This window comes from Triturus cristatus, chromosome 5_2 (genome assembly GCF_964204655.1).
Source record: "Triturus cristatus chromosome 5_2, aTriCri1.1, whole genome shotgun sequence".
NCBI lineage: Eukaryota > Metazoa > Chordata > Amphibia > Caudata > Salamandridae > Triturus > Triturus cristatus.
This window is the reverse complement of record NC_140588.1, coordinates 708,210,590-708,235,935: the sequence shown is the minus strand read 5'-3', so window position 1 is coordinate 708,235,935 and position 25,346 is coordinate 708,210,590. Positions and strand designations below refer to the sequence as shown.

The 25,346-nt window shown below is 46.7% G+C and overlaps 1 protein-coding gene across 1 annotated transcript in view; it reads right to left on the bottom strand.

Annotated features, from left to right (window-relative positions):
* CHM (CHM Rab escort protein) overlaps window positions 1–25,346 on the bottom strand; it is a 757,130-nt gene that overhangs the window by 179,300 nt on the left and 552,484 nt on the right. The window contains exon 11 of the mRNA XM_085607803.1: window positions 22,212–22,275. Within this exon, the coding sequence (XP_085463929.1) occupies window positions 22,212–22,275 (64 nt within the window). The remainder of the gene's footprint in view (window positions 1–22,211; window positions 22,276–25,346) is intronic.

Sequence of the window (25,346 nt, the reverse complement as noted above, 5' to 3'; positions counted from 1 at the left end):
CGTGGATGCAAAGCTTTAGAATTTGGTACACTTGCTTTAGTCACTGCCTCTAGGGCAGGATACGGTGTCACAACCAGAATCTGTTTTCCATGCGACAGTGCGCGTTCCTTAAGGATCGCCATCTGTACTGCCGTCAGAACTTTCTCGACCGTGGAAAAACGTAATTCAGCAGAGGTGTACAAGTGTGATTTATACGCAATGGGGACTGTATCGCCCTCATTGAACGTCAAATACGTGAAACCCACGGCGCCTGGTACTATTCTTATTACCAGGTTAGTGCGGTTATCACGCGTCAGCAAGTATTGTGAAGCAAGAAGATCAGCCTGTAAAGACTGTAGAATAGCAGAGTGTTCTAGCTGCCTTCGACTTCGAAAAAGAAGGTTGTACCAAGGCGTAAAGCAGCTTGATACGCTGGGCATAATCAGGAATATACGTACGTCCGAAATTCAGAAAGCCCAGCAGAGATTGTAATTTTTTCAGCGTTGTAGGAGCGCGCAAGCATGCGCACTTCTCCAGAAAGTGGGGAGCTAATCCCTTACCTTCATTGTTGAGCTCGTAGCCCAAAAACAACACTGTATATTCCGCGATGTGAGACTTCGCAAAATTAAATTTGTAGCCATAGTCCGCAAAACTCACAATAATATTGTCGACTCGAGACAGATGTGGCATCAGCTCATCATCCGTGAGATAGATATCGTCAACATAGGAGTATGCGTCGGGGTCTATTCTCTCTAAGAGAGAGACCACGCGAGCGGAAAAGACGCCAGGGCTGTTTTTGTAGCCCATGGCTAATCTTGTAAACTGTTTTTGTTTGTCGCCCGAAGTAAACGCCGTCCACTGGCTACTCAGTGTGGACAGGTTATGGCTAAAAAAGCCATTGGAGATGTCAAGCGTTGTCTTAAATCTCTTACGCACGAGACTGTCGACAAGAGCCGAGCTGTGTGTATTTTGTACCGCGCAGGTCCGGCAATGCGAATTTAGGTGCCGGTAATCCAAAACTAAACGGTACGATCCGTCAGGCTTCGTTACAGTGAATAAAGGGTTATTCATAGGGGACACACAAGTTTCAATAACACCCTGATATTCCAATTGTTCAAGGATTGCCGCGACGTGCGGTCTAGCTTCACGACGCACGGGATAATGGGGTTGAGGCTGGGGCATAGACCGCAATGGAATCTCATGGCAGGGGGACAACCGGTCCCATCCCACCTGAGTACGATACACCGCCGGCGCAAGCGCCAGCGCCCACTCCTCAGCGTACACTTCAGCCTGGTCCTTAGGCACTGTGTGCGCAAAGGACGGGAGGATTACCTCCTCCCCTCTAGGAGCTTCTAAAATGAAGGCTGGGGGCCAATCTGCCTCCGCTAGGAGGATATCATGTATGTAAATGTAAATGTATGGATACTTGTATAGCGCACGACTACCCGGAGGCCTCTCGGCGCTTGTACGAATACCGCTGTGGAACCCATCCTGGCTTTTCCCTGTGAGGCGTCCACTCCTGGGCACCACCAAGGTGAAGGCCAGGCATCCTTAGCGTTGTGGGGGCCGTTGTGGAGATTAAGCAAGCTATTGCCCAGAGTTGCAGAGTGGGACTCCATGATTAGAATGGCACCGAGGCGAGAATTATCAGGTCCGTGGAGTTTTTGAGCCCAAGACCCGCCGAGGCGGGGAATTGAACCCTGGTCCCGGGCTAGACCTCTGCATCAGGGTCTGCCGCTCTAATCATTGAGCCACACTTCTCCACCTATCATAGGTGGTAGTCAGATTATCCCAAAAAATCCCTTTTATTGTACGTTGTATGTCACCCTCAATTAGTAAGACTATTTCATAAAGTCTGTCAGGGGGAGCCACTCTGGTGTCAGCTGTTTCAACAGTAACCAATATATCAGTTGCTGTCGCCGCCAGAAATGGACGCAGAGCTTGACGGACTATGGTAATTTCCGCTGCGCTGTCCAGTAGCGTCAGCGCCCATGTCCGGTTCCGAAGCTGTGTCCGCACTATCTGAGGCATACCTTGCCGTCAGAGCAGCCACTTTCTTCTTCTGACGGGGGTCTTTGTCGTGCAAATTCGTCCTGCTTGCCTTTACCCTCAGTCTGTCGGGGCTGGTCACGTGTTTGTGGAGCACCCCGACCTTTGCCACCGCCTCCGCCACCGGACTGTGAAGCCGATGTTTCCTGTGAAGATCGAGGAGAACGTTGTTCAGAAACCTGAAATCTATCAGGAGACTTAATAGTAGCACGATCACGCAGATCATAAGTGCGTTCACTACCTGACTGAACGGGAGAGGCAGGCCGAGAGCCCTGTTTCTGCTGCTGCTTTCCCTGTTGTTTTGACCGCCAATTCTGTTTCTGAAAGTTTGGACGGTCATCCTTACCAGAGGCTTCCGCCTTACCTTGCTGCTTAATATCGGGAGTTTTGATCACAGGCTTAACTCCTAAAGAGCTACGACCCAAATCTCTGTACGCAGACGAGATTATTTTCGCAAATTCCCGCGGCTTATCCTCATCAGCAACTTTCTTCAGTTCATTAGGAACTTGGAACTGCATAGCATCACCCTTAAGGTTACCCATTATCATGGTAGCCACCAGGTCAAACTGTCCGAGGAGCCGCATTCCTAATTCAATCGCAGACTCCGCACCGTGGTTATCTTGAACACGTTTAATAACGGAGGGCAGCATCAACATAGACGGAGTGCCAAAGCACTGCGAGTACGTCGCTGCAAAGACCTTGCCCCAGTTTACACAATCATAAATGTCGGGGACCAAGTCTTTAGGCAAACTAATGGTAAGGATCCTGTGTTTCTCCACAGGAGACGTATTCGGGTATACCGCTTCTATTTGGTCAAATTTTTCAGCAAGCCAAAAGGGGAAATCATCCCGCTTTTGGGGGCGCTTGCCCATAACAGAATTAACCATAACAGGACTAATGACCACCGCGTGATGGTCAGTAGGTTGTCCCGCAACAGCAGGTGCCCCCGCCTGCATATTGCGCGACACGTACTGCACTAACGCCCTATATACTGCAATAAGGGCAGTGTGTAGTACACGCAATTCAGTCACCGTGAGGTAACGGGGATGAGGCGTAAAACCGGCTAGTACCGGCCAAGTGGCCCCTGCAATTGACAAAGGGCCCATTCTCGGCGGTATAACCACATGGGGAAGGGCGCCATTAAACCAAATAAGATGCTGCCAAGCAGATATTGGTATTTCCTGTGTCCTATACGGTGTATAGTTCGCTGGCACGGCAGTGTAAGAATGAAAGGTATTATCGTCCTCACTCACTGCCGGAATCGTCACCCAAGAGTAGAACAACTCATAAGGATGAGCCGCATCGGCTCCTACCACAAAGATGACATTCATACCAGTGTCCGGCACCCCATACTGCGTCAAATGACGTTTCAGAGCTGCACGGCTATGCGCCGCAATATCTACCGCCATAAGGACAAGCTACACTCGAAGCAATCAGTAGCACAAGGGTTCAAAAACCTTTTTAATGATCAAGCTTGAAGAAACCTATATCAACAGAAATAGGTAGGTTTAAATCCGTCAGACTTGTTATCCGGATACAAGAATGAGGGTGCCGTGGACTAATATAAGCACTACTAAGGCGTTTCAACTCATAGACCAAACGTTAGGTGCGCCATGTTGCAGGGATTCTGCTTATACACAGAACTATGCGTAGAACCCCAGGACCTCAGTGAATTGTGGTGTACCAGAAACTCACCTCAGAACCCAGAACCCAGTATCCGGCTAGCATAAGTGTCCCATTCGTTATCCGAGATTTGGCTCGGCGATCCCAATGAAAAGACAACCCAGAACAAGCTTCTCAGTGTACTCTCAGGAATGGTGGGAGTCGGAAATACCTGTTCGTATATTATTCTCACATCAGTCCACAACAAAAATAAACGGAGACACGGTGAAAATAAAAAGTATTTATTTTTATAGACCACGTGTCCTCAGATGCAGTACTTTGGCTAATACAAGCAGACAAATGATCATAATTAAAACCATCAGCATCGTTACAATACCATAGAATATAAAAGGAGTGATCATGTTCTAATGACAGTGGATACTACCACCTTCCCTTTACTAAGAAGCTAATATTATTATTATGCTAATAGAAGGTCTCTTAGGCTTGAATAGGGGACCCCATACCTCAAAGATCAGCTTAGTGAAATCACATCACAGGAGCATCAGGAGTCTTCTCTCAGGAAGGCTCGTCTTCGGTCTGAATACTAAACATGATGTCTGCAATATTAAAAGCACCAACTTTCAGGTATTCGCAGCTGCCTGTGTGTTATGGCTAAATAGTGGGTCGATCAACCTAGAGTGGAAAACATGCATTGTCTAACAACCCAGACTGTTTGTTACACCATGTACAGACCAAGGTCGCTGCGCAGAGCTCGGGATGGTAACAACAGATTGCTTTCATGTGAGGCAAAGCGCGAGTCAGCAGTGTGTTTAAACAATAACATGTAGACGCAGTGTCGTGTGCAAAAGCAGCAAGATGGCTTTCGAACATCTAACGCGGTTATGCTAACTTAACAATGTATGTACGTATTAAGGGAGTCCTTACTACAGTTCCTTATGGGAACAGTCCAGCCCCAACTGCCAAGCCAGGTCTTCCCTGGACCGGAAACAAGCATCCAAACTGGAATGGCATGGTGAGCAAAAAAACAATGGATTTAGGCCCAGATCTCTGTACTGGGGTGAGTGTATGACATTGTTCTGCATTCTGTCCATCAATTGTTCTTTTTGCAATTGTCACCCAAGTGGTACGGGTATGCCCAGACGTGGGTCCCGTGCTCTCCATGCCACTGGAGTCAAACTATCCTGGCTGATGAGGGCTGAAAGCCTGAAACCGGTCCTAGGATGCTTGTTTCCAGTCCAGGGAGGACCTGGCCTGGCAGTTCGGTCTGGACTGTTCCCATTGGGCGCAGGGTCAAGACTGAGTTGCATATGGCTGGGTCCAAACTGGAATGGCATGGTGAGTAAAAAAACGATGGATTTAGGCCCAGACCTTTGTACTGGGGTGAATGTATGACATTGTTCCGCATTCTGTCCATCAATTGTTCTTTTTGCAGCTATTTACATTGTACTCATAACCCCAAAGAATCCAGGCAAATGTGTTAGGGCTTGAGGAATTGTGCCATCCAGTTAAAAGAGGTGTTTTAAAGCCTTCCTAAAGGAAAGCAGATTGGTACGGAGGTATACATTTGACGAGACAGAGTTACATGGCCACGGCTTTCATCAAGGCAAGATCTTTCTGCAGCTACATGCGAGGAAGTGATGGAGTTACAAGTCTCTTTCCTTTTGACATTTTAGTCTCATCAGGAGAATTCTGCTCAAAGTTCTAGTTTTCCATGTGGACTGTAAATCTACACCCTTCTTTTTAGGTCTGTCCTAGGGACAGCTTTATCAGTTCTACAGGCCTCCTTTTAAAAAAAACTAAACTAAAACATAAATCGATACATAAAGGGAATTTCAGTAAGCCCAATTCATCCAATCGACTGTTGAAGTATCATTCACATTTTGCTTCTGTGCACGACAGCATACATCATGGGGCAGTGGCAATGGCTCAACTCACTTCATACATTGGCTGTCTTGTATTGTGAGTGACCATATTTTACATATCACGTGCACAGCTGCCTGAAAAGGAGATCACTTCAGTGGCTGGGCTCCATTAACTTTAAACGTCTATTTTTATATTTCTACATATTGCATAGGCTTAAAAAAGAAATAAAAACTGCGCATTTCTCAAGCCACAACTACTGACTTTGCCAATGCGTCAAATATTCTGCTTTCATTCAAAGGACCAACTTAGCACAACCTGAGTCCTTTCCTGCAACCAACACATCTCACTGGAAGAGATGTGATGCCGCCTGGGAATGCCAGCTATATCCACTGTTGTATAAGTCTGTAATATTTGCAATTTCTTTGTGTTGGATTTTGTGGCTACAACATATGGGAGTTGCTGCAGTCCATTTTTTAGCCCAGAAGGGCTCTTTTAATAGTTACCTTATGCTTTCCTTCTCAGCGATCCAAGTCTACATAACCATGTAAGAGTGTAGTCAGAAGAAGCAATAATAGCAATAGTTTGGTGTTTAACCTGGATTTTCCAGTGGGTTTATCCCCAGACTTTTTGCCCTCCTGTTTTGGACCCTGTTTTTGTTGGTTTTATAACTTTATGCACTTTACCACTGCTGATCAGTGCTAAAGTGCATATGCTCTCCCTGTAAATTGTATTTATGGATTGGAGATCCCATGATTGGCATATTCGATTTACTGGTAAGACTCTAGTACAGTGCACTGTGTGTGCCCAGGGCTTGTAAATCAAATGCTGCTAGTGGGCCTGCAGCACTGATTGTGCCACCCACATGAGCAGCCTGTAAATGTAACTCAGACCTGCCACTGCAGTGTCCGTGTGCAGTTTGGTACTGCCATGTCGACCTGGCAAGTGCACCCACTTGCCAGGCCCTAAACTTCCCTTTTTAGGTCTCGGCTAGGCAGCGAATGAGCTGTCTCGTCGAGAGATGCTGTATACAGTATAGCGGGGGATTCTCCGCCCACTTTCCGCCTATCATTTTGATTGGCCACAATTCTAAATGCTGCATTATGATTGGTTTTCGGGAACTTAATCCCGCCTCCAGACGGCCATGTCGTCATTTTCCTCCTTCTGAGGCTATCGGCCCCTTTACTTCCAAGACAGTTTTGATCCCCTGCCTCTCCCCGTTCCCTCCAGTGGTCCGTAATTTCTTGGACCATCACGACTCACCCCACCCCCTTCCGTCTGTGCCTTCTTTCACACCCCCACTTCTGTTGAAAATGCAATAGGTCTCCCGTAAATATGAGTCCTATTGCATTTCAATGCTTGTTTGGTGGATGGATTTGCACTCTTTGTCCCGCATGTGCACGATGCCTTACATCGTTCGCATGCGGGACAAAACAGTGCTGCCACGGATGCAGAGCCCGCCCGAGGTCCTGCGGCCTCCGCCGCACTTCTCCCGCCTGCGGCACTGCATCGAAGTGGGAGTGTAATGGGAGGTGAAACAAACAAAAGATTTAGTCAGTACAGCAGTTGCTTTGCTTTCTGTTAATAACATTATGGAGCAAGCGAAAACCCTGGCCCTGTCCTGCTGGAGCCCGCACCCCGAGGACGTGCACGGCTAATCGCTGAACCACATTACTGCGCATTTTTTCTTTTTACTTTATTTTGTACTTGTACAGGCACAACGCAATGTGTGTGGTCTCCGAGCAAATTTGGTCTTTTATCACTCTTGCAATATGTGAAACAGAAATAAATGCATTTCTCCTGCTCCCACGCAGGAGAGGCCGGCGAGTCAACAACATCCGTAAAGCACGCAGTCTATATTCAAGGCGCTTTACAATTTACACAAAGGCCCACCTAGTAACACAGCAAATTCCCAGCCCCCGCTTTAGTTTTGAGTAGTAATCTTTGCAGGTTCCTATGTCCAAGTGGTTAATTTCAAGCACTGTCCTTCTCACAATCCCAGAAGGCACTGACTTGTGCAGTGAAAGCAACGGATTTAAATCATATAAAGTCACACAATACACACTAAATTTGAGTTACGTTATCAATCGTTATTAGAACTTGCAAGTATGAAACAAACGTGAATGCATTATTATTTTTTATTTTACTTAAAGTTCATTTTTGATTCATAATGCTGGATTGGTTGGCATGCTTTATGCGCAATACAATGAGATTGAATTAATTACCACACGTTTCATTATTTGGGCATCTCGTGGTCTTTAGCAGATGCCATACGTAATTGCACTGTAATTCCTTTACTTGGCCTGACGGTGGAGGGGACTATGATTTTTTATTTTTTGCATAGAAGAGGTAATTCCACTTTTAATAAATCCAGCACCGCCTTAACTCGGTTATTGCCACTTTTCTCATTTTCTGGCTTAGTTTTGTGGCAAATTTCCTGTGTAGTCTTTCTTTCGTTCTCTGCCCTTCCCATATCTCCTTGTGTGTCTTCCGCGTATGTTTACCCCTTTTATCTGCTTGTCACCTCAGTTTTGTGCAAGACTGTAGATAACCCATACTCTCACATACCCCTTAATCTCAAAATTAGACAGAAAGAAACAAACATTTTTATTTCCATGCTTGTAACAGTGGGTATATGTTAAACAGTGGTGCCACGAGCTTCGGCATTTACGGCACTGCGTGTCACACATGGAAGCTATCACAATAATCTTGAGCCTTCCCTCTTCAGAGATGCAGGAACTCAGGATTTACCTGCACGACAATTTTAACAGGCAAAAATCATGGGTTGGAAAAAAAACTGTGTGGAGTGCTGTTTGCACAATAGATGTAATCTGATTCAGACAAAATTAGAAGATTGCGTCTCAATAAGGATTTTAGCGGTGGTATGAAGGACCCCCGGTGAGAGTTAGTCTATCCACAGGAGTAGAATGAAACTCCTGAACTGACACAAGATCCCAATCACTGTCCTGTGGGCTGCCATCAGTTTACCACAGTAGGAACCATTTTATTACCATCAATTAAAATTAAATGGGGTACAACTTGTGGAAATGATATATGCATGTGGATTGCTGATTTTATTTTTACGGTGCACGGGGTGGGAAGCACTTTTTTTTGCTGTAACTGATGGGCACAGTATTCGCAAAGAGGAAAGAGGTCTCCACATTTTTGCATGTGGTAATATCCCTTTTTCTCTAAATAGAGAAATCGTTTTAAATGAAAGACAACCACTTTCTGGTTTGGTACATTGTTCTACCCCTGACCATGCTAAATGCAGGCCTCGTTGTACAAGCCTGCCAGTATAGCTCAGTTCTTTCATCATACACCTGTGTGCAATCTCTCGGTCACAGGATTGCATAGTCATAAAAGATCGTCGAGTGTTAAATGGCCTGCTGCAGGACACAGCGTGTGAACTGTCTTTTGGATGTTTGTTTCCTAGTAAAATAGCACAGGGTGTTCCAGCATGTTTGCCGATAAACCAGTGTAGTTTGCTGGTCACAAGTTCTTTTCCGCTTGAGTAGATCAGTAGGTTGTGTGCCTGCTGCAAATATTTTCATGTAGCCAGCAGGACATAAGTTTGAATTCATGCAGGGCTAACGCAAGACCTTCTCTTCTCCTGTCATCTTTTCCCCTCCCCTCTAGGTCTTTCTCCTCATCTACCTCTAAACAACTTGTCTCTATAACTCTACCTTGCTGTAACTCTCATTAACTTTTTCTCTCTTCACTCTACCTCTCACATATGTATGGGAATAACTGTGTCTCTAAATACCCTCTCTCTTTCGCTTTAACGCTCCACTAGGTTTCTTTTCCATGTGTACATAGGTACCGTGTATGGCTTGCAGTTTATTTGCGTAGCACCATATATTTTACTATAATTTACTCTGTCCTATACATTGGCACAGTACATAAATGAATAAATAAATAACACTGCGCAAGGCCAAAATGAGGAGCTTTTCTTGGACCCATTCTCCCTTGGCAGGTAGAAAAGAAACAGCTGGAATACAAAGGGCCCCTCACACAAGGAAAGGGGCGTGCAGCTTTTCTAACGCTGTCTGTCCCTGGAAGCCGCAGATCACGTTGCACAAACATGCCAGCTTTTACTTTTAAGGTCCCAAAGGCGAGACTGATTGCACTGCAAATGCTTGTTTAACATGTGACCCCTGTGGGCAGGGTGCAGTTTATGTGAAAGGTAGGACACGCCCTGATGTGTGTGGCATGTCCCGATAGTGAAATACTGCCAATTTTGCTTTTCACTATTGAAAGGTCATCTGTCCCGTAGGATAGAATGGGAGTTAGTTTATAACATCTTATACATATAGCTTCACATTGGGACAACATAGAAAGATGGAGTTTAGTATGCCTGAACTCAGAATATAAAAATGCATCTTTTAGTAAAGATGATTTTTACATTGTGATTTTGAAAATACCACTTTTAGAAAGTGGGTATTTTCTTGCTTAGCCCTCCTGCGTGCCTCTGCTGGTTTTTGTATTGACTGTCTAGCTTTGGAGTGACAGGGGCTGGGGAGGTGAATCCTCTCAGACAGCCATGGGGGGGGGGGGGGGGGGGGGGTTTGATGTGTGTCCTGCCTTTCCTGAATGAGTCAGGGCTGGGCGGAGTAGACTTGGACTGCATTCAGAGTAGGGGGAGGAGTTCTCATTAGCACCTGAATAGGCCCGGTCTGCATTTAGAGTGGAGGGAGGAGATTTTCCTTGCACCTGAATAGGCCCTGTCTGCCTTATACAATGCTGTCTCCACCTCCTGCCCGGAAGCTGCACCAGAGAAGACAGAACTGGTTTTGGCTGGGCAAAGAGCTGTTCTGCCACAGAGAACAAAGGATTTTGTATTATAAAAAGAGGGGCCCAGACCCCAGACTTTTAGATCACTTCTGGGAGTCAAGAGGAACCTTTGCCAAGGAGAAGAGCTAGAGAAACTGAGGAGGAATACTGTCTCTGTGCTGTTTGCTGTCTGGGGTTGGCCTGCAGTGGCTACTTTCTGCCAAGGAAAGGAAAAGGACTTTGCTGCTTACTGTGTACCCTGCTGAGGAAGATCTCCGAGGGCTTGAAATAGTGCTTACCTCATGTTCTGAAGTCTTAAGGACATAAAGACTTCACCCCCAAACCCCTCTGAAATCCTTTGCTGGGAGTTCTGACCTGTTGAGAGGTGCCTTCCAGTGTTCTGGACCTCTGGAGGTTACTCTGGGACTGGAAGCTACATGAACTGTGAAAATCGATGCATCCCCTATTTCCAACGCATCACAGTGGTACAAGAAGAATTTTCCGACACATCACCGCCGCCGAAGAATTGACGCAGCACCTGCTTGCGGCTGAAGTGTTTGCTGTGCGATGAATCCTGTGCACCAATCTTCGACGTCCGAGATCACCGCACTGATTATGACGCTGGCCCTGTTGTTGAAGAACAGACACATCGAGGAGACGCGGCTGATGTCATTGCAGGGCCTTCACACATCGCATCGTACCGGATCATCATGCATAGCATCGAAGCGCCAAATCTGTCACATCGTTGGAGGATGCAGTAAGAATTCGACGCATCACCTCCCTCTGCAGTAAGAAACTGATGCATCACCTCCTCTCCGGTAAGGAACCAACGCATCACCTACCCCAGAGCAAGGAACGGACGTATAACCTTCCCTGAGTGTAGGGAACAAACAAATCACCTCCCCTGCGACCATTTTTAGTTGTATTTTTCAACACATCTAAGGTACTTTGTGTAAAAGTGTCGCATCCAACATTTTCTTGGAACAGAACTGTTTTTACCTTTTAAGAATCATATTTTTAGTACTCTATTGTGGATTTTTGTTGTTTTGGTCTTGTTTTGGTTTAGATAAAGATTACTTATTTTCTAAACTGGTGTAGTGTCCATTTGTAGTGTTTTCACTGTATTACTGTATGTGTTCACAAATGCTTTACACATTGACTCTGAGATAAGCGTGTCTGCTCGTGCCAAGCTACCAAGGGGGTGAGCAGGGGTTATTTTAGAAGTGTATCCCCCTTACCCTGACTAGTAAGAAGGGTCCCTACTCAGACAAAGGGACCTCTGCTAACTAGAGACTCTTATTTCTAACATTTGGCTATTTAGAAGAGCCCATCCATGTTTGGTCACAGACCACCATAAGTATCTTAATCTTGTCCTTAGAAGCAATACCTACTATCTTCACCCTAAAACAGGTTTCTTATAGCATCATAACAGATGAATAAGTACCCAGCCTTTTCTCTTTTTAGATTGAAATGGTTTACATCCATCCATTCGAGGATTAGGCCAAATATTTCTTTAACTGTTTTTCTCTACACCCCCTGAAAGTTCTAAAAGAACAAGTTACTTACCTTCGATAACACCTTATCTAGACACAGATTTCTTACCTTAGAATAATCTCCAGGCATCAGTCTGGATGCAGAAACTTTCAGTGAGCAGAACCCTTGAGCACCAGTAGGTGGCGTTGTTTGACTCTGGAGGGGACATGCGCCGTGTCTATATAGGTGCCACCCCAGCCCGCTAACGTCAGTTTCTTTTGGTGACTTTCCGTGCCAGGACCTATGTAGAACACTGACCACTGTGTGTAAAAGTGGGCCCAAAAGGAGAACAGCCCTGTCCCTAGAAAGGGAAGGATGGGTGGGTCAGTATCTGTGGCTAGATAGATTCTCTACTAGATAAGGCATTGCCGCAGTTAAGTAACTTGTTCATCTGATAGAGACTTCTAGCAACATATTCATTACCTTAAAATAGAAACCCAAGCAATACATCCCCAGAGGTGGGTCTGCGAAACAACTTCACACCAAAAAGTCCAGCAGGACCGAACTGGCAAAGTGCTCAACCCGATGAACCTGACTGTTCAGGCAGTAGTGCTTTGTAAACATGCGCAGGGGGTCCCAAGTTGCTGTCTGGCAGATGTTCAGGCCCAGGACTCCACTGCTAATGCAGTGGTCGCAACCTTTGTTCTAGTGGAATGAGCAGACAAACCCTCTAGGGGTTGCTTTTTGGCCAATGTTTAGCAGATTTTAATGCAGGGCACGATCCAGCAGGAGATGGTCCATTTCTACACGGCCTTCCCCATCTTGGCCCTAAAATACCTCATGAAGAGTTGATGGTCCACACAGATCGGTTTGTGCTGTCAAGGTAGAACGGCAACACTCTTTTTGTGACCAGCCAGTGGAGCCCTTACTCTTCTTTAGAGGGATGAGATGGGGCATGAATGGTAGGCAAATTGATGGCCTGCCAAACGTGGAATGAGGTAACTGCCATCCGCAAGAAGGATGCTCGAGTTCGAAGGTCTAGTTTGTCAGGGAAAAACGAGATGCAGGGATACTGAGAGGACAGTGCCTGCAGTTCACTGACACTCTGGGTAGATGCAATTGCCACCAGACAGACCACCTTGATGGTGAGGATTCTAAGAAGACAAGAATGAAGCAGCTCAAAGGGAGTGGGCATTAAAAAAGTAAGAACCTAGTTAAGGTCCCATTGAGGCATAACAAAGGGAGCAGGGTAAAACCTGTGCTGCCAACCTAAAAGAAACCTATTTACAATAGGGAACTTGAAAAGAGAAGGCTAATCTGGTGGAAGCGGAAATGGCAGAAAAAAAATCTTTCAACGTGCCCAATGCAGAGCCCTGCTGTGCCAGAGGAAGGATTAATAAAAGAACATGGGTAAGGGGGGCAGATAAGGGATCAACCTGTTTCTCAGCAAGCCATTCCACAAACGTATTCCAATACCCGGAATATATCGTCTTGGTGGAGGGATGCAGAGATGACAAGATAACATCACAGACCTCAGGCAGAAAGTCTAAAGCGGTCAATTGTCGCCTCTATATCTCCTTGCATGAAAGTGGAGGATTGAGAGGTTCAGGTGGAGAACCCTCCTCTGTTACTGCGACTGAAGATCCTTCCGAAGGGGCAGCCTGATCGGAGGACTGATAGCCATGCTGAACAGCTCGGGATACAAAACTCTCTGAGCCCAGTGTGGAGTCACAGGATGACTTGGGCCTGGTCATTCCTAATCTTCTTGAGAACTCTGGGAAGGACTGATATGCGCGGAAAGGCGTACAGGAGGCCTGAGCTCCACTCAAGATGAAAAGCGTCTCAGAGTGAGAGCCACCTTGAAAAAGTGTGCAAAAGTGCCGACATTGTGTGTTCTCGGCAGTGGAGAAGATCGATCCAAGGTTCTCCCCACTGCCTAGCACCACCTCTAGAATACATCAGCCCTGGCATTCTGAGAGCACCCCAGGTGTTGAACCGGCAGGGATATGCCCTGACATTACAGCCATGTCTAGAGGTGCAGGGCTTCTTGACAAAAGGTCCACGACCCCACCTTGCCCTGTTTGCTGCAGGACTACATGGTGGTGGTGTGTCAATGAACACCTGCACTATCCTTCCCTTGATGGAGGGTAGAAAGGCTTTCAATTCCAGTTGGATTACTTGGAGCTCCAACAGGTTTCTGCCGGAGACCAGAGGCCTCTGATTTCCACCTCTCCCAGATGGCTGCATCTTTCACTACTGTCAGGTCAGATTGGGGAAAAGAGAGGGGTAAGCCACTGACACAGTCACTGTTCGGTAACCACCACTGCAGGTCTTTTGCAGTGCCCTCTGACATCTGGACCATATTAGAGAGATTCCACTGATGTGGTGTCCACTGGAACTTCAGGTCCCACTGCAGAGCTTGCATATGCCCGTGTGCATGTGTCACAACTAGGATCCAAGAAGGCATGAGGCCCAGCAGACTCAGAGTCAGTCTCACCGAAATACGGAATAGAGGTTGAAACATCGGTATCATAGACTGAATATCCTGGACTCGCTGTTCGGGTGGATAAGCCCACAACCACACTGTGCCCAGAACAGCTTAGATGAAAGGGAGCATCTGAGAAGGGGTCAGGTGTGACTTCGGCACGTTTATAGATAACTCCAGTTAGTACCATAATCTGGAGGTGAAAGAAGACTGCCTAGGAGGAGCCCGCCTTCAACAGCCAGTCATCAAGATAGGGGAAGAATGGCATACCTGATCCCCAAAGAGGAGTTGCAACCACTGCCATCACCTTGATGAACACCGAAGGGGTGCTGGTAAGGCCAAAAGGGAGCACAGTGAACTGAAATTGTTCATCACCTATCGTGAACCACAGGTAATGTCTGTGCCAACATCACCACATTCTTGAACCATGCGCTCCATTAGAGAAGAAGAGCTTTCTTGCTGTGAGAGGAGCAAAAATTAGACTCTAGTTATGGGGGAAACTGAATCAGTTACCACAGGGTATAGGAACCTATCCCTCACCTACCCAAAAAGCCAAGAATAAGGGCATAATCTGCAAGTGAACTGTCACACCCACACATATCAACGGAGTGGTAAAGAAGTTAAAGGTTAAGAGCTGCATTATTTACTCTGGCTCCTTCAAAGACCGGACAGCAATATGGTGCCTGAACCTTTTAAAATACAGCCACATCAGGCTTACTCTGAAAGAGATGCATATTTCAGAGTACTGTATAAATAAAGCCCTCACCTCTTTTGCCAGATCCGTGTCAATTCTAATTATGTTATAGATTTTCAATAGTGATATGAGATTTGGGCAGGCTGCATCAAATACCAAATTTCATCCCTTTCATCTCATGCTGTTGTAAGCTGCGTATTAGTAGGACACTGGGCCTAGGGTACAAGATATGCTCTTTCGAATTCTTAGTGAACCATTTCGAGAGAGCAAGTGGGACTCTTTTGGTTCAAGTAAATAATGAATACATTCTGCTGTGTCACATCTAGTGCTCCTGCCATCTAGGCAGCAGAATGGAGATACTCAGATTCTGTGATTCAGAGTAACTCGAGTGCTAGTTATCTGAGCAGGTAAACAAGCATGGTAATCTAGGAAGGCTGTCCCCACACCCTCTCGATTGCACACAGTACACACTGCCATATTTTCCTGAACATACATCCCTTTTTTGTCACCCTTCTGCCCTACTTTCTGATACTAAACCCAAACAAAGCTGATCCTCCAATGCCACATACTTGGGCCAGGATGATTCACCAGGCTGCGCCCTCGCTTTAGGTTCACAGAGCTATCCGATGGAACCGCACTATAGCACCTGCGTCACCAACCCCAATCCAAGGTATGGTCCAAAACTCACTGAACTCCTTTCAAAAAGACAGAGATCTGGAACCGCCGGGCCCCCTGTGGTTCGACCAGTTGACGCTCAAACAGGAGTTGTGCACCTACCCACCTCTTATGGGTCTCATCACACAACACAGTGTTAATCAATCAGCATTTGTAAAACGCACCCTGTCACCCCTAGGGGTATCTGGGCGTAGTGTAAAAGTTTAAGCACAATTTTCAACATATACTGTGCTTTGGGACGGAGAAGTGGGACTGTCCACCCTTGACTAGCCTCCGTGGCTTTACACATTTAAAATGTTTTCATATATGCATTTAAAATTTTAAAGACAATAACTCATCACACTAAATCTGTAGGTATTATACGCAGGCCAGATTTGTGTTAAAGAACAGATGTCGAGATGCTTTGGAGCTTGATAATTCTTGAGGGTTTGGATGTCCATAAAACTGAGTTTAATTGCTGCGGCTTTCGAGAGTTGCCTTCTAAAACTCTTAACACGCCCTCGCCCGCTCCCCACTAAAGTTGAATATACTCTAAAATTGAAGGTGGCTAGGCAGGGCTCCTGGTGTGTGATCTACCACCACCTGCTTTAGACTTTGCTGCTTGTAATGCTGTGCTACATTACTGAAACATTTACGTAGCGCAGAGATCTACATTCATTTTTTTGTTTAAATTCCGGTTATGAACCCGAAACCGGTCCCAGGATGCTTGTTTCCGGTCCAGGGAAGACATGGCTTGGCAGTTCGGGCTGGACTGTTCCCATGAGGCACAGGGTCAGACTGATTTGCATATGGCCATGTCTGAACTGGGGTGGTGGAGTGAGCTAAAGAATGATGATGGATTAAACCCAGATCAGTTGACTGGGGGTGAGTGTTTGATTTGCTCAAACGCTCCGTCAATCATCCCCTTTGGTATCACTTTGTTCGCCCTAAGTTGGCAGGGTATGCCCAGACGTGGGTCCCTTGCTCACTTTGCCACTGGATTCAAGATAGCCTGGCTGATGAGGGTTATGAACCCGAAACCGGTCCCAGGATGCTTGTTTCCAGTCCAGGGAAGACACGGCTTGGCAGTTCGGGCTGGACTGTTCCCATGAGGCACAGGGTCAGACTGATTTGCATATGGCCATGTCTGAACTGGGGTGGTGGAGTGAGCTAAAGAATGATGATGGATTAAACCCAGATCAGTTGACGGGGTGAGTGTTTGATTTGCTCAAACGCTCCGTCCATCATACCCTTTGGTATCGCTTTGTTCGCCCTAAGTTGGTAGGGGATGCCCAGACGTGGGTCCCTTGCTCACTTTGCCACTGGATTCAAGATAGCCTGGCTGATGAGGGTTATGAACCCGAAACCGGTCCCAGGATGCTTGTTTCCGGTCCAGGGAAGACAAGGCTTGGCAGTTCGGGCTGGACTGTTCCCATGAGGCACAGGGTCAGACTGATTTGCATATGGCCATGTCTGAACTGGGGTGGTGGAGTGAGCTAAAGAATGATGATGGATTAAACCCAGATCAGTTGACGGGGTGAGTGTTTGATTTGCTCAAACGCTCCGTCCATCATACCCTTTGGTATCGCTTTGTTCACCCTAAGTTGGTAGGGTATGCCCAGACATGGGTCCCTTGCTCACTTTGCCACTGGATTCAAGATAGCCTGGCTGATGAGGGTTATGAACCCGAAACCGGTCCCAGGATGCTTGTTTTTGGTCCAGGGAAGACATGGCTTGGCAGTTCGGGCTGGACTGTTCCCATGAGGCACAGGGTCAGACTGATTTGCATATGGCCATGTCTGAACTGGGGTGGTGGAGTGAGCTAAAGAATGATGATGGATTAAACCTAGATCAGTTGACTGGGGGTGAGTGTTTCATTTTCTCACACGCGCCGTCCACCGTCCCCTTTGGTATCGCCACAGTAGAGAACAGCAGGGCCTGCACAAAGTAGCCCCCCCCCCCCGCCCCCCCCCCGCCCCCCCCCCCCCACTGCTCGGTCACCCTGCCCTCCCTGCTTCAACAAGTAAATTGCCTAATATTCATTAGAGTAGGCTAGCCGCGTCTGAAGTTTCAGATTCCTGATCAGAGTGAGCCGGGCCCGACATTGATCTCGTGGAGGACACGCCTGCACCAGTGCAGGGTTTGCCCATAGTGGTGAGAAGTGAAGGGTGCTGCTGGCTGGGATTAAGTGATAGTCCACAGTGAGTATTTGCCCACGCCGCAAGGGGGGAAAGCACCACTACTGCAGCCGCTCCAACAGGTATAGAGCAGCGCAGCGTTACATAGGCTCTCTGCAGCAAGGGACTATGTGGGTATTAGTAATGGAGTGCTGAAGCCTGATGTCCATTAGCAGATGACGTGGGTACAGCCGATGATTGCACTCCAGTTCCCTTGTTTGGACTACTCCAAGGGTTGTCAAACGTCAGTCTAGACAAAGCACACCACAATCACAAGTGTCGCGTCAAAACGCCTACAGGCACTGACCTGTCTCCTCCTCTCTTCCAGGTCGGAGCACTTCTCAGGACTCAGTCTCAGTTGGGCCTTCACAGCCTATAGTAACCCAGTGAAGCCGTCCAGCCCCTCCCCACAGACCTCCAGTAATAAGCCTGCACACCTCTCCTCTCACCGGTGGCAACAACGTGGATCTCCACTTGCCCTCGATGGCCTCCGATGGTGCAATAACAGTGCTGCCGGCCACAACTGCACCGCACGGGCACTATTGCAGCACCATCAGGCTGCCCAAAAGACACAGCAACACTCACCACAGCAATCCGTGTCGCTAGGGCTGTGCAGGTGTGGGAGGTCAGGGTCTCTCCACTGGTCCGTTGTACTGTCGTCTCGGATGACCAGCGCAGGCCGCACAGTGGCGCGAAGGTAGGAGAGAAGGCACGATCAGGTCCACCCCGTTGACAGTGCTACACGATGCAGCTGTAATGTGATACAGCAAACTGCCGTCACGAAAGGTTTCACCACAGGAACTACAATGGATCGGCAAACTAGTGCCTCCAGTTATACACGGGTGGGGTGAGGGCCGCACCGCTCCACAGGTCGTTCCTTCCACCGTGGAAGAACAACCGATCACAGTGGAACAAGCGGTAGGGCAGAGCTCCAGCTAAACTCGTCCCATCCCTCACTTTGCAGTAGGTATGTTCATAAATTGGTTATCCGGGCTCACAGTGTATATAGTGAAGTCCGTAGAGGGGCGAATTCCACGGGACGACTCATAAGTATCCGCATCTTCATCCAATGACGACACGCCGCGTCGTCAGCTCACTCGGCCTCTTCTAGCCTCGGGTCTTGCGTGTGTGCACCGCCCAGCAGTGCTCGATCACATTCACGGCTGTTCAACGGTCGCGCATTGTAGACGGCAATACTCAAAATGGACAGTATCTATGGTCCCAAAATTTGCTGTGCACCACCAAGTAATCACCGCCGACCCATCGGACCAAAGGCAACGGCAGTAGATGGACCGCTGCGCAGGAGAAATAACAAATTTACAGGCCGAGAGACGGAGCCCTTTTAGAGTGCGTCCATCATCTTGGCTGGCTAGCCACGCCCCCCCCCCCCGTGCAGAGACCTACATTCATTCAGATTTTAATAAAGTGCATCTTTCTAAATTCTGGTGGAACTATTTTTTCTCACAATGTCCATTAAAAAACAACATGAACGTACAGGAGTAGAATAAAGGATTTGTTACTATTCTCTGCTCTGATTGTACGTTACCAGATGCGATTCTGAATGACCGGACGATCACGTGGATGTCCACGGTTACCAATGAGTTTGAGTGTGAGTGCGATACTGACTTTGTGCACTGGCCTGTGATTGGTTGCGTTGTTAATATGAATCCAGTAAGAGAACTGAAGCATGTAACTCCAATACTAATATTTCCTTGCTTTAGGTGTTAGTGAGGATTCCAAGGAACAATTCCAGAGTATTGGCCTTTAGCAAATGTAACTCATGACTTTTCAATGTATAACAAGGCTATAGGTCTTGAGGGAAAGGTCTAAGGGAGGCGGATGGGAAAAGAGGGAAGAACAGGGCAAAGGACAGAAAGAGAGTGAGAAAGCTAAGACGACCCATTACATAATGTATTTATAAAATGTACTCTTTTACATGAGACAGAATTTCTAAGCAGAAATGTTCTTTCGCTTGCTGTTTCCTGTATACACATTCTGCCAAATAAATGCATTTATTCAAATAACTGGAAAACACCTTGCAACCACCTATGTTATAGTTCGGATTATGTGCATGACTTGACATGCTCCCTGAGCTGTCTGCTACCAGAGCGACAGCCCCCTCATTGCTCTACGAGGAAGGCGCAAGGGGCTCTTCTGTAGACAAGTGTTTTTATTCCATTATTCATTTGTCACATATACACTCCCTGAAAGACTGGACACTTTAGCTGGTAGCTTGTAGTCAAGTTCTGGTCGTTATTATGCCATTTCATCTATAGTATTAGCTCACCTTTTCAATACACGTGCTGTATAACCATAATGCGGTACAAAAGGGGGTGGTGATGGACGGAGCATCAGAGCCAATCAAACACTCACACCCAGTCAACAGATCTGGGTTTGATCCATCACCGTTCTTTAGCCCACTCTGCCACCCCAGTTCAGACATGGCCATATGCAAATCAGTCTGACCCTGTGCCTCATGGGAACAGTCCAGCCCGAACTGCCAAGCCATGCCTTCCCTGGACCGGAAACAAGCTTCCTAGGACCGGTTTCTGGCATTTCAGCCGTCTTCAGCCAGGCTTGCTTGAATGGTGATGGATCAAACCCAGATCTGTTGACTGGGTGTGAGTGTTTGATTGGTTCTGATGCTCCGTCCATCACCACCCCCTTTTGTACCGCTTTGTTCGCCATAAGTTGGCAGGGTATGCTCAGACGTGAGTCCCTTGCTCACTTTGCCACTGGATTCAAGCAAGCCTGGCTGAAGACGGCTGAAATGGTGGAGAAGTGTGGCTCAATGATTAGAGCGGCAGACCCTGATGCAGAGGTTTAGCCCGGGACCAGGGTTCAATTCCCCGCCTCGGCGGGTCTTGGGCTCAAAAATTCCACGGACATGATAATTCTCGCCTCGGTGCCTATTCCAATCATGGAGTCCCACTCTGCAACTCTGGGCAATAGCTTGCTTAATCTCCACAACGGCCCCCACAACGCTAAGGATGCTTGGCCTCCACCTTGGGGGTGCCCAGGAGTGGACGCCTCACAGGGAAAGCCAGGATGGGTTCCACAGCGGTATTCGTACAAGCGCCTTGAGACCCTTGCGGGTGAGTAGTGCGCTATACAAGTATCAATTTACATTTACATTTAAATGCCAGAAACCGGTCCTAGGAAGCTTGTTTCCGGTCCAGGGAAGGCATGACTTGGCAGTTCGGGCTGGACTGTTCCCATGAGGCACAGGGTCAGACTGATTTGCATATGGCCATGTCTGAACTGGGGTGGCAGAGTGGGCTAAAGAATTGTGATGGATCAAACCCAGATCTGTTGACTGGGTGTGAGTGTTTGATTGGTTCTGATGCTCCGTCCATCACCACCCCCTTTTGTACCGCTTTGTTCGCCATAAGTTGGCAGGGTATGCTCAGACGTGAGTCCCTTGCTCACTTTGCCACTGGATTCAAGCAAGCCTGGCTGAAGACGGCTGAAATGCCAGAAACCGGTCCTAGGAAGCTTGTTTCCGGTCCAGGGAAGGCATGGCTTGGCAGTTCGGGCTGGACTGTTCCCATGAGGCACAGGGTCAGACTGATTTGCATATGGCCATGTCTGAACTGGGGTGGCAGAGTGGGCTAAAGAATGGTGATGGATCAAACCCAGATCTGTTGACTGGGTGTGAGTGTTTGATTGGTTCTGATGCTCCGTCCATCACCACCCCCTTTTGTACCGCTTTGTTCGCCATAAGTTGGCAGGGTATGCTCAGACGTGAGTCCCTTGCTCACTTTGCCACTGGATTCAAGCAAGCCTGGCTGAAGACGGCTGAAATGCCAGAAACCGGTCCTAGGAAGCTTGTTCCGGTCCAGGGAAGGCATGGCTTGGCAGTTCGGGCTGGACTGTTCCCATGAGGCACAGGGTCAGACTGATTTGCATATGGCCATGTCTGAACTGGGGTGGCAGAGTGGGCTAAAGAATGGTGATGGATCAAACCCAGATCTGTTGACTGGGTGTGAGTGTTTGATTGGTTCTGATGCTCCGTCCATCACCACCCCCTTTTGTACCGCTTTGTTCGCCATAAGTTGGCAGGGTATGCTCAGACGTGAGTCCCTTGCTCACTTTGCCACTGGATTCAAGCAAGCCTGGCTGAAGACGGCTGAAATGCCAGAAACCGGTCCTAGGAAGCTTGTTTCCGGTCCAGGGAAGGCATGGCTTGGCAGTTCGGGCTGGACTGTTCCCATGAGGCACAGGGTCAGACTGATTTGCATATGGCCATGTCTGAACTGGGGTGGCAGAGTGGGCTAAAGAATGGTGATGGATCAAACCCAGATCTGTTGACTGGGTGTGAGTGTTTGATTGGTTCTGATGCTCCGTCCATCACCACCCCCTTTTGTACTGCTTTGTATAACCATAATGGCAGGGATATAAAAACATGCAAAGATATGCATCTAAACATAGTTGTGATGTTTACCTGTTGATCGGAATCGGCCTTTAATATTGATCGATCTGTGATCAGTACTGCTCTGGACAGCTGTCTGGAATAGAGAAAGAGTCGGTTATACCTTATGAGGCTGGATTTCTCTGCAATGCATAGCAAGCGCCATATTCTAAAATACGCTTGTCGTCCGTCAGTACCAATACGCATTACAACTTGACTTACCTTTAAGTTAGGCCCATGCTATTGAAAATAAAGAAAGTTATGCCACGGTAAACATCGTTACCCCGAATCCAGAACACCGCATGCAATTACAACGCGGTCATTACAACAACCGTGTAGTAACAACGCATGCCATTACTCCACAAGTCAGAACAACGACGTGCGGAGGGGTCAGAAGGTGTTGGGTTTAAAATCCAACACCTTCCCTACTGTTGCACAGACTGGAGTTGGAATAGTAAATTATACTATTCCAACATCCAGCCTCCCCTCCCCCCTCCCCCCACCCCCCAAGAGCAAGTCGTTGTTCCGACTTGCAGAGTAATGGTATGCGTTGTTACAACGTGGTCGTTGTAACAACTGCGTTGTAATTGGATGTGGAAAAAAAACATGCGTGGGAAGGTGGCATATTCTTCTGCCACATCATAGCTGTCTCGCCCCCAGTAAGTCATCAGGGTCCTTTAAGTATGTCTGCTTCCATAGTGGGGATCTACCAGCAGGTAAGACAGTAAACAGGGGTTTAAAAAGCAGCTTCACCTACATATGAAGTTCTGATGAACGTGGAGCAAGCTGGTAGTAAAGTATAGGGGCAGATGGATCAAGAGCACCGAACACACTACTTTGAGCAACAACAAAAAAAACGACTTACTTGTTACCACAATCACTTGGTGTGCGTATTATCAAGCTCAAAATCCCCCGCGTTTCCAATTAGGTAAAAGGAATGCAACATATTTTAAGTATCACTTGTAATTACGGTAATAGGAAGGTACCACCCATGCCCTTTATTCACATTGTTCTATAACTCCACTATCTTACTCCCAGCCACTCTCTTAACAGGGCCTAGTGGTCCATACTCTTTACAAAACTTGACCCAATACTCAGTGAATCAAAAAATAAAACCCTCAGGAAAGTGTATCTCAAAGCCGTCAATCACTAGAATGTTGCAGTGGGTGAGAGGTAATTGACATAGACACATAGCTGAGTTTATGCTTCACCATATGATGTATCCAACTTTACAATCTATGAATGTACTTACATCATAGAGCTACCCCGGGACAGTTTCAGTTAAATAAACCATAAGAGAAGCAGTATCTTTGACTAGCAGGCAAAATCTGGCACTGCCTTTGGAGTCGATATTTAAGTAGGGGGTTATGGAGAGATTTAAGAGGTGATGGTAGATGGTGCCACATATTTTAAATGATATTTATGACAAAGGCAGGTCTTCAATTTGATCAAGTAAAATCAGTCATGATTCCATCGAGGGCAGGATCTCCAGGCTTCTCATAACAAGACACCTACAACACCGTCCAGATATCTAGATATTAATTTAACCTTAATTTCTCAAAAACTGCTACACAGATTTACACCAAATCAAACAAGCATTTGCAATGCAATCGGTCTCGTCGTTGGGAGCTTATTTGTATTTAGCTATGCAGCACATTAGCCTGGGTGCTGAAACATCTACTGTTCTTTAACATAGAGGGAAATTAAGCACCAAACTGTGTGACACGCCAGGTATGGGAACACATGGAGAGAAATATTGCCTTTCAGCGGGAAATGGTATAGTCCAAAGCACTATTTTTAATATACAATCAGGGGCTTCTGTGGTCATATCACTGAAAATACAAGATTTGAAAAAAATATTTTTGTCTACGGGTGCTCAAGGAAGGCAATTTCGATGGGACTGGAATCTAGAGAATGCTAGAGTGATTCTGGTATTTTACTGACCTCTGCCGGTCGTTTTCTATCAAGAAAGTTAAATAGAGGCAGTTGCCAGATTTTTTTTTTTTTTTTTAAAGAAAGTCTCTAAGCAGAAAGCAATTTTGGTATTTTACTGACCTCTGCTTTGTCGTTTTCTAACAAGACAGTTTTAATAGAGGCAGTTGAACAGAAGCAGACACATCCTAGGGCTGCTCTCCAGAGCCCACAAAGTACAGACACATATAAGTAAGTATATACTAAAGTATATACAAGAGGTCTCGAATGCTCGACCTAAAAAGCATAATCTGCATACCAAGATATAAATTCCTGCCAAATTTGATGTCATTCCATTTAGCAGTTTTTGCTGTAGCCCTACCTGAAGAAGTCTATGGAAAATGCATGGGGATTTTATGTTTGGGGACCCACCTATTTCCTAGGCCCCCGCTTGACGGCTCTCCCTGAAACGTTCCATGCACAAGCTAGCCAAACAGTAGCACCTTTTTGGGGAGTTTTGTGGACATTCGTCAAACGGATTCAAAGTTATTAGTAACAAAAAAAACGCTTTTCTCATGGAACAGTTGACCTAACTTTAGCTACAGAGTGGCTACAGATATAAATATATCATTTTGGAACCTGGATAAGGGAATTGTGACTGAGATGGTTGATTATGGGTTTTGTGAAAGGAATAACATAAGAAAAACACTTTTTGGGAGCAAATAATACAGCCTGCACTTCTTTAAAAAAATAACGTAGTTGGCTTGAGAGAACTTTCATCACATACATACATTTCTCACAATGGAGGGTATATATGACTAAAACGGCCGGTGGTGCATGTGTCAGTATATAGACCTATTCTCATCTAGTCCAGAAATTCTGTTTTGTCCTGATGAATCTGTGACATCCATATGGAGAAACATGTTCACTGTTTTTAGAGTATCTTTTCATTTTTATTAACCATATTTGTTCAGACACACAAATAATAAAGTTGCTGGATTGATATGTTTGACACAGTTTTTTTAATGTGTAGGACTATGTTCTCAGAATAGGGGGACTTTCAGTTCATTTCACTTCGACAAGGGATGACCATGCACAGGGTTCATACTACAAGGCGGCAACACACCAGACACTGGATAGGTGGAGACAGTGGAAGGAGGTGTGTGTGAAGGACAATATAAGTACCACAACAGGTTAGTTAGGGATGCAAGACTGCATTCTTTATCATTTACAGTTTCAACACAATCAGCCAATAAT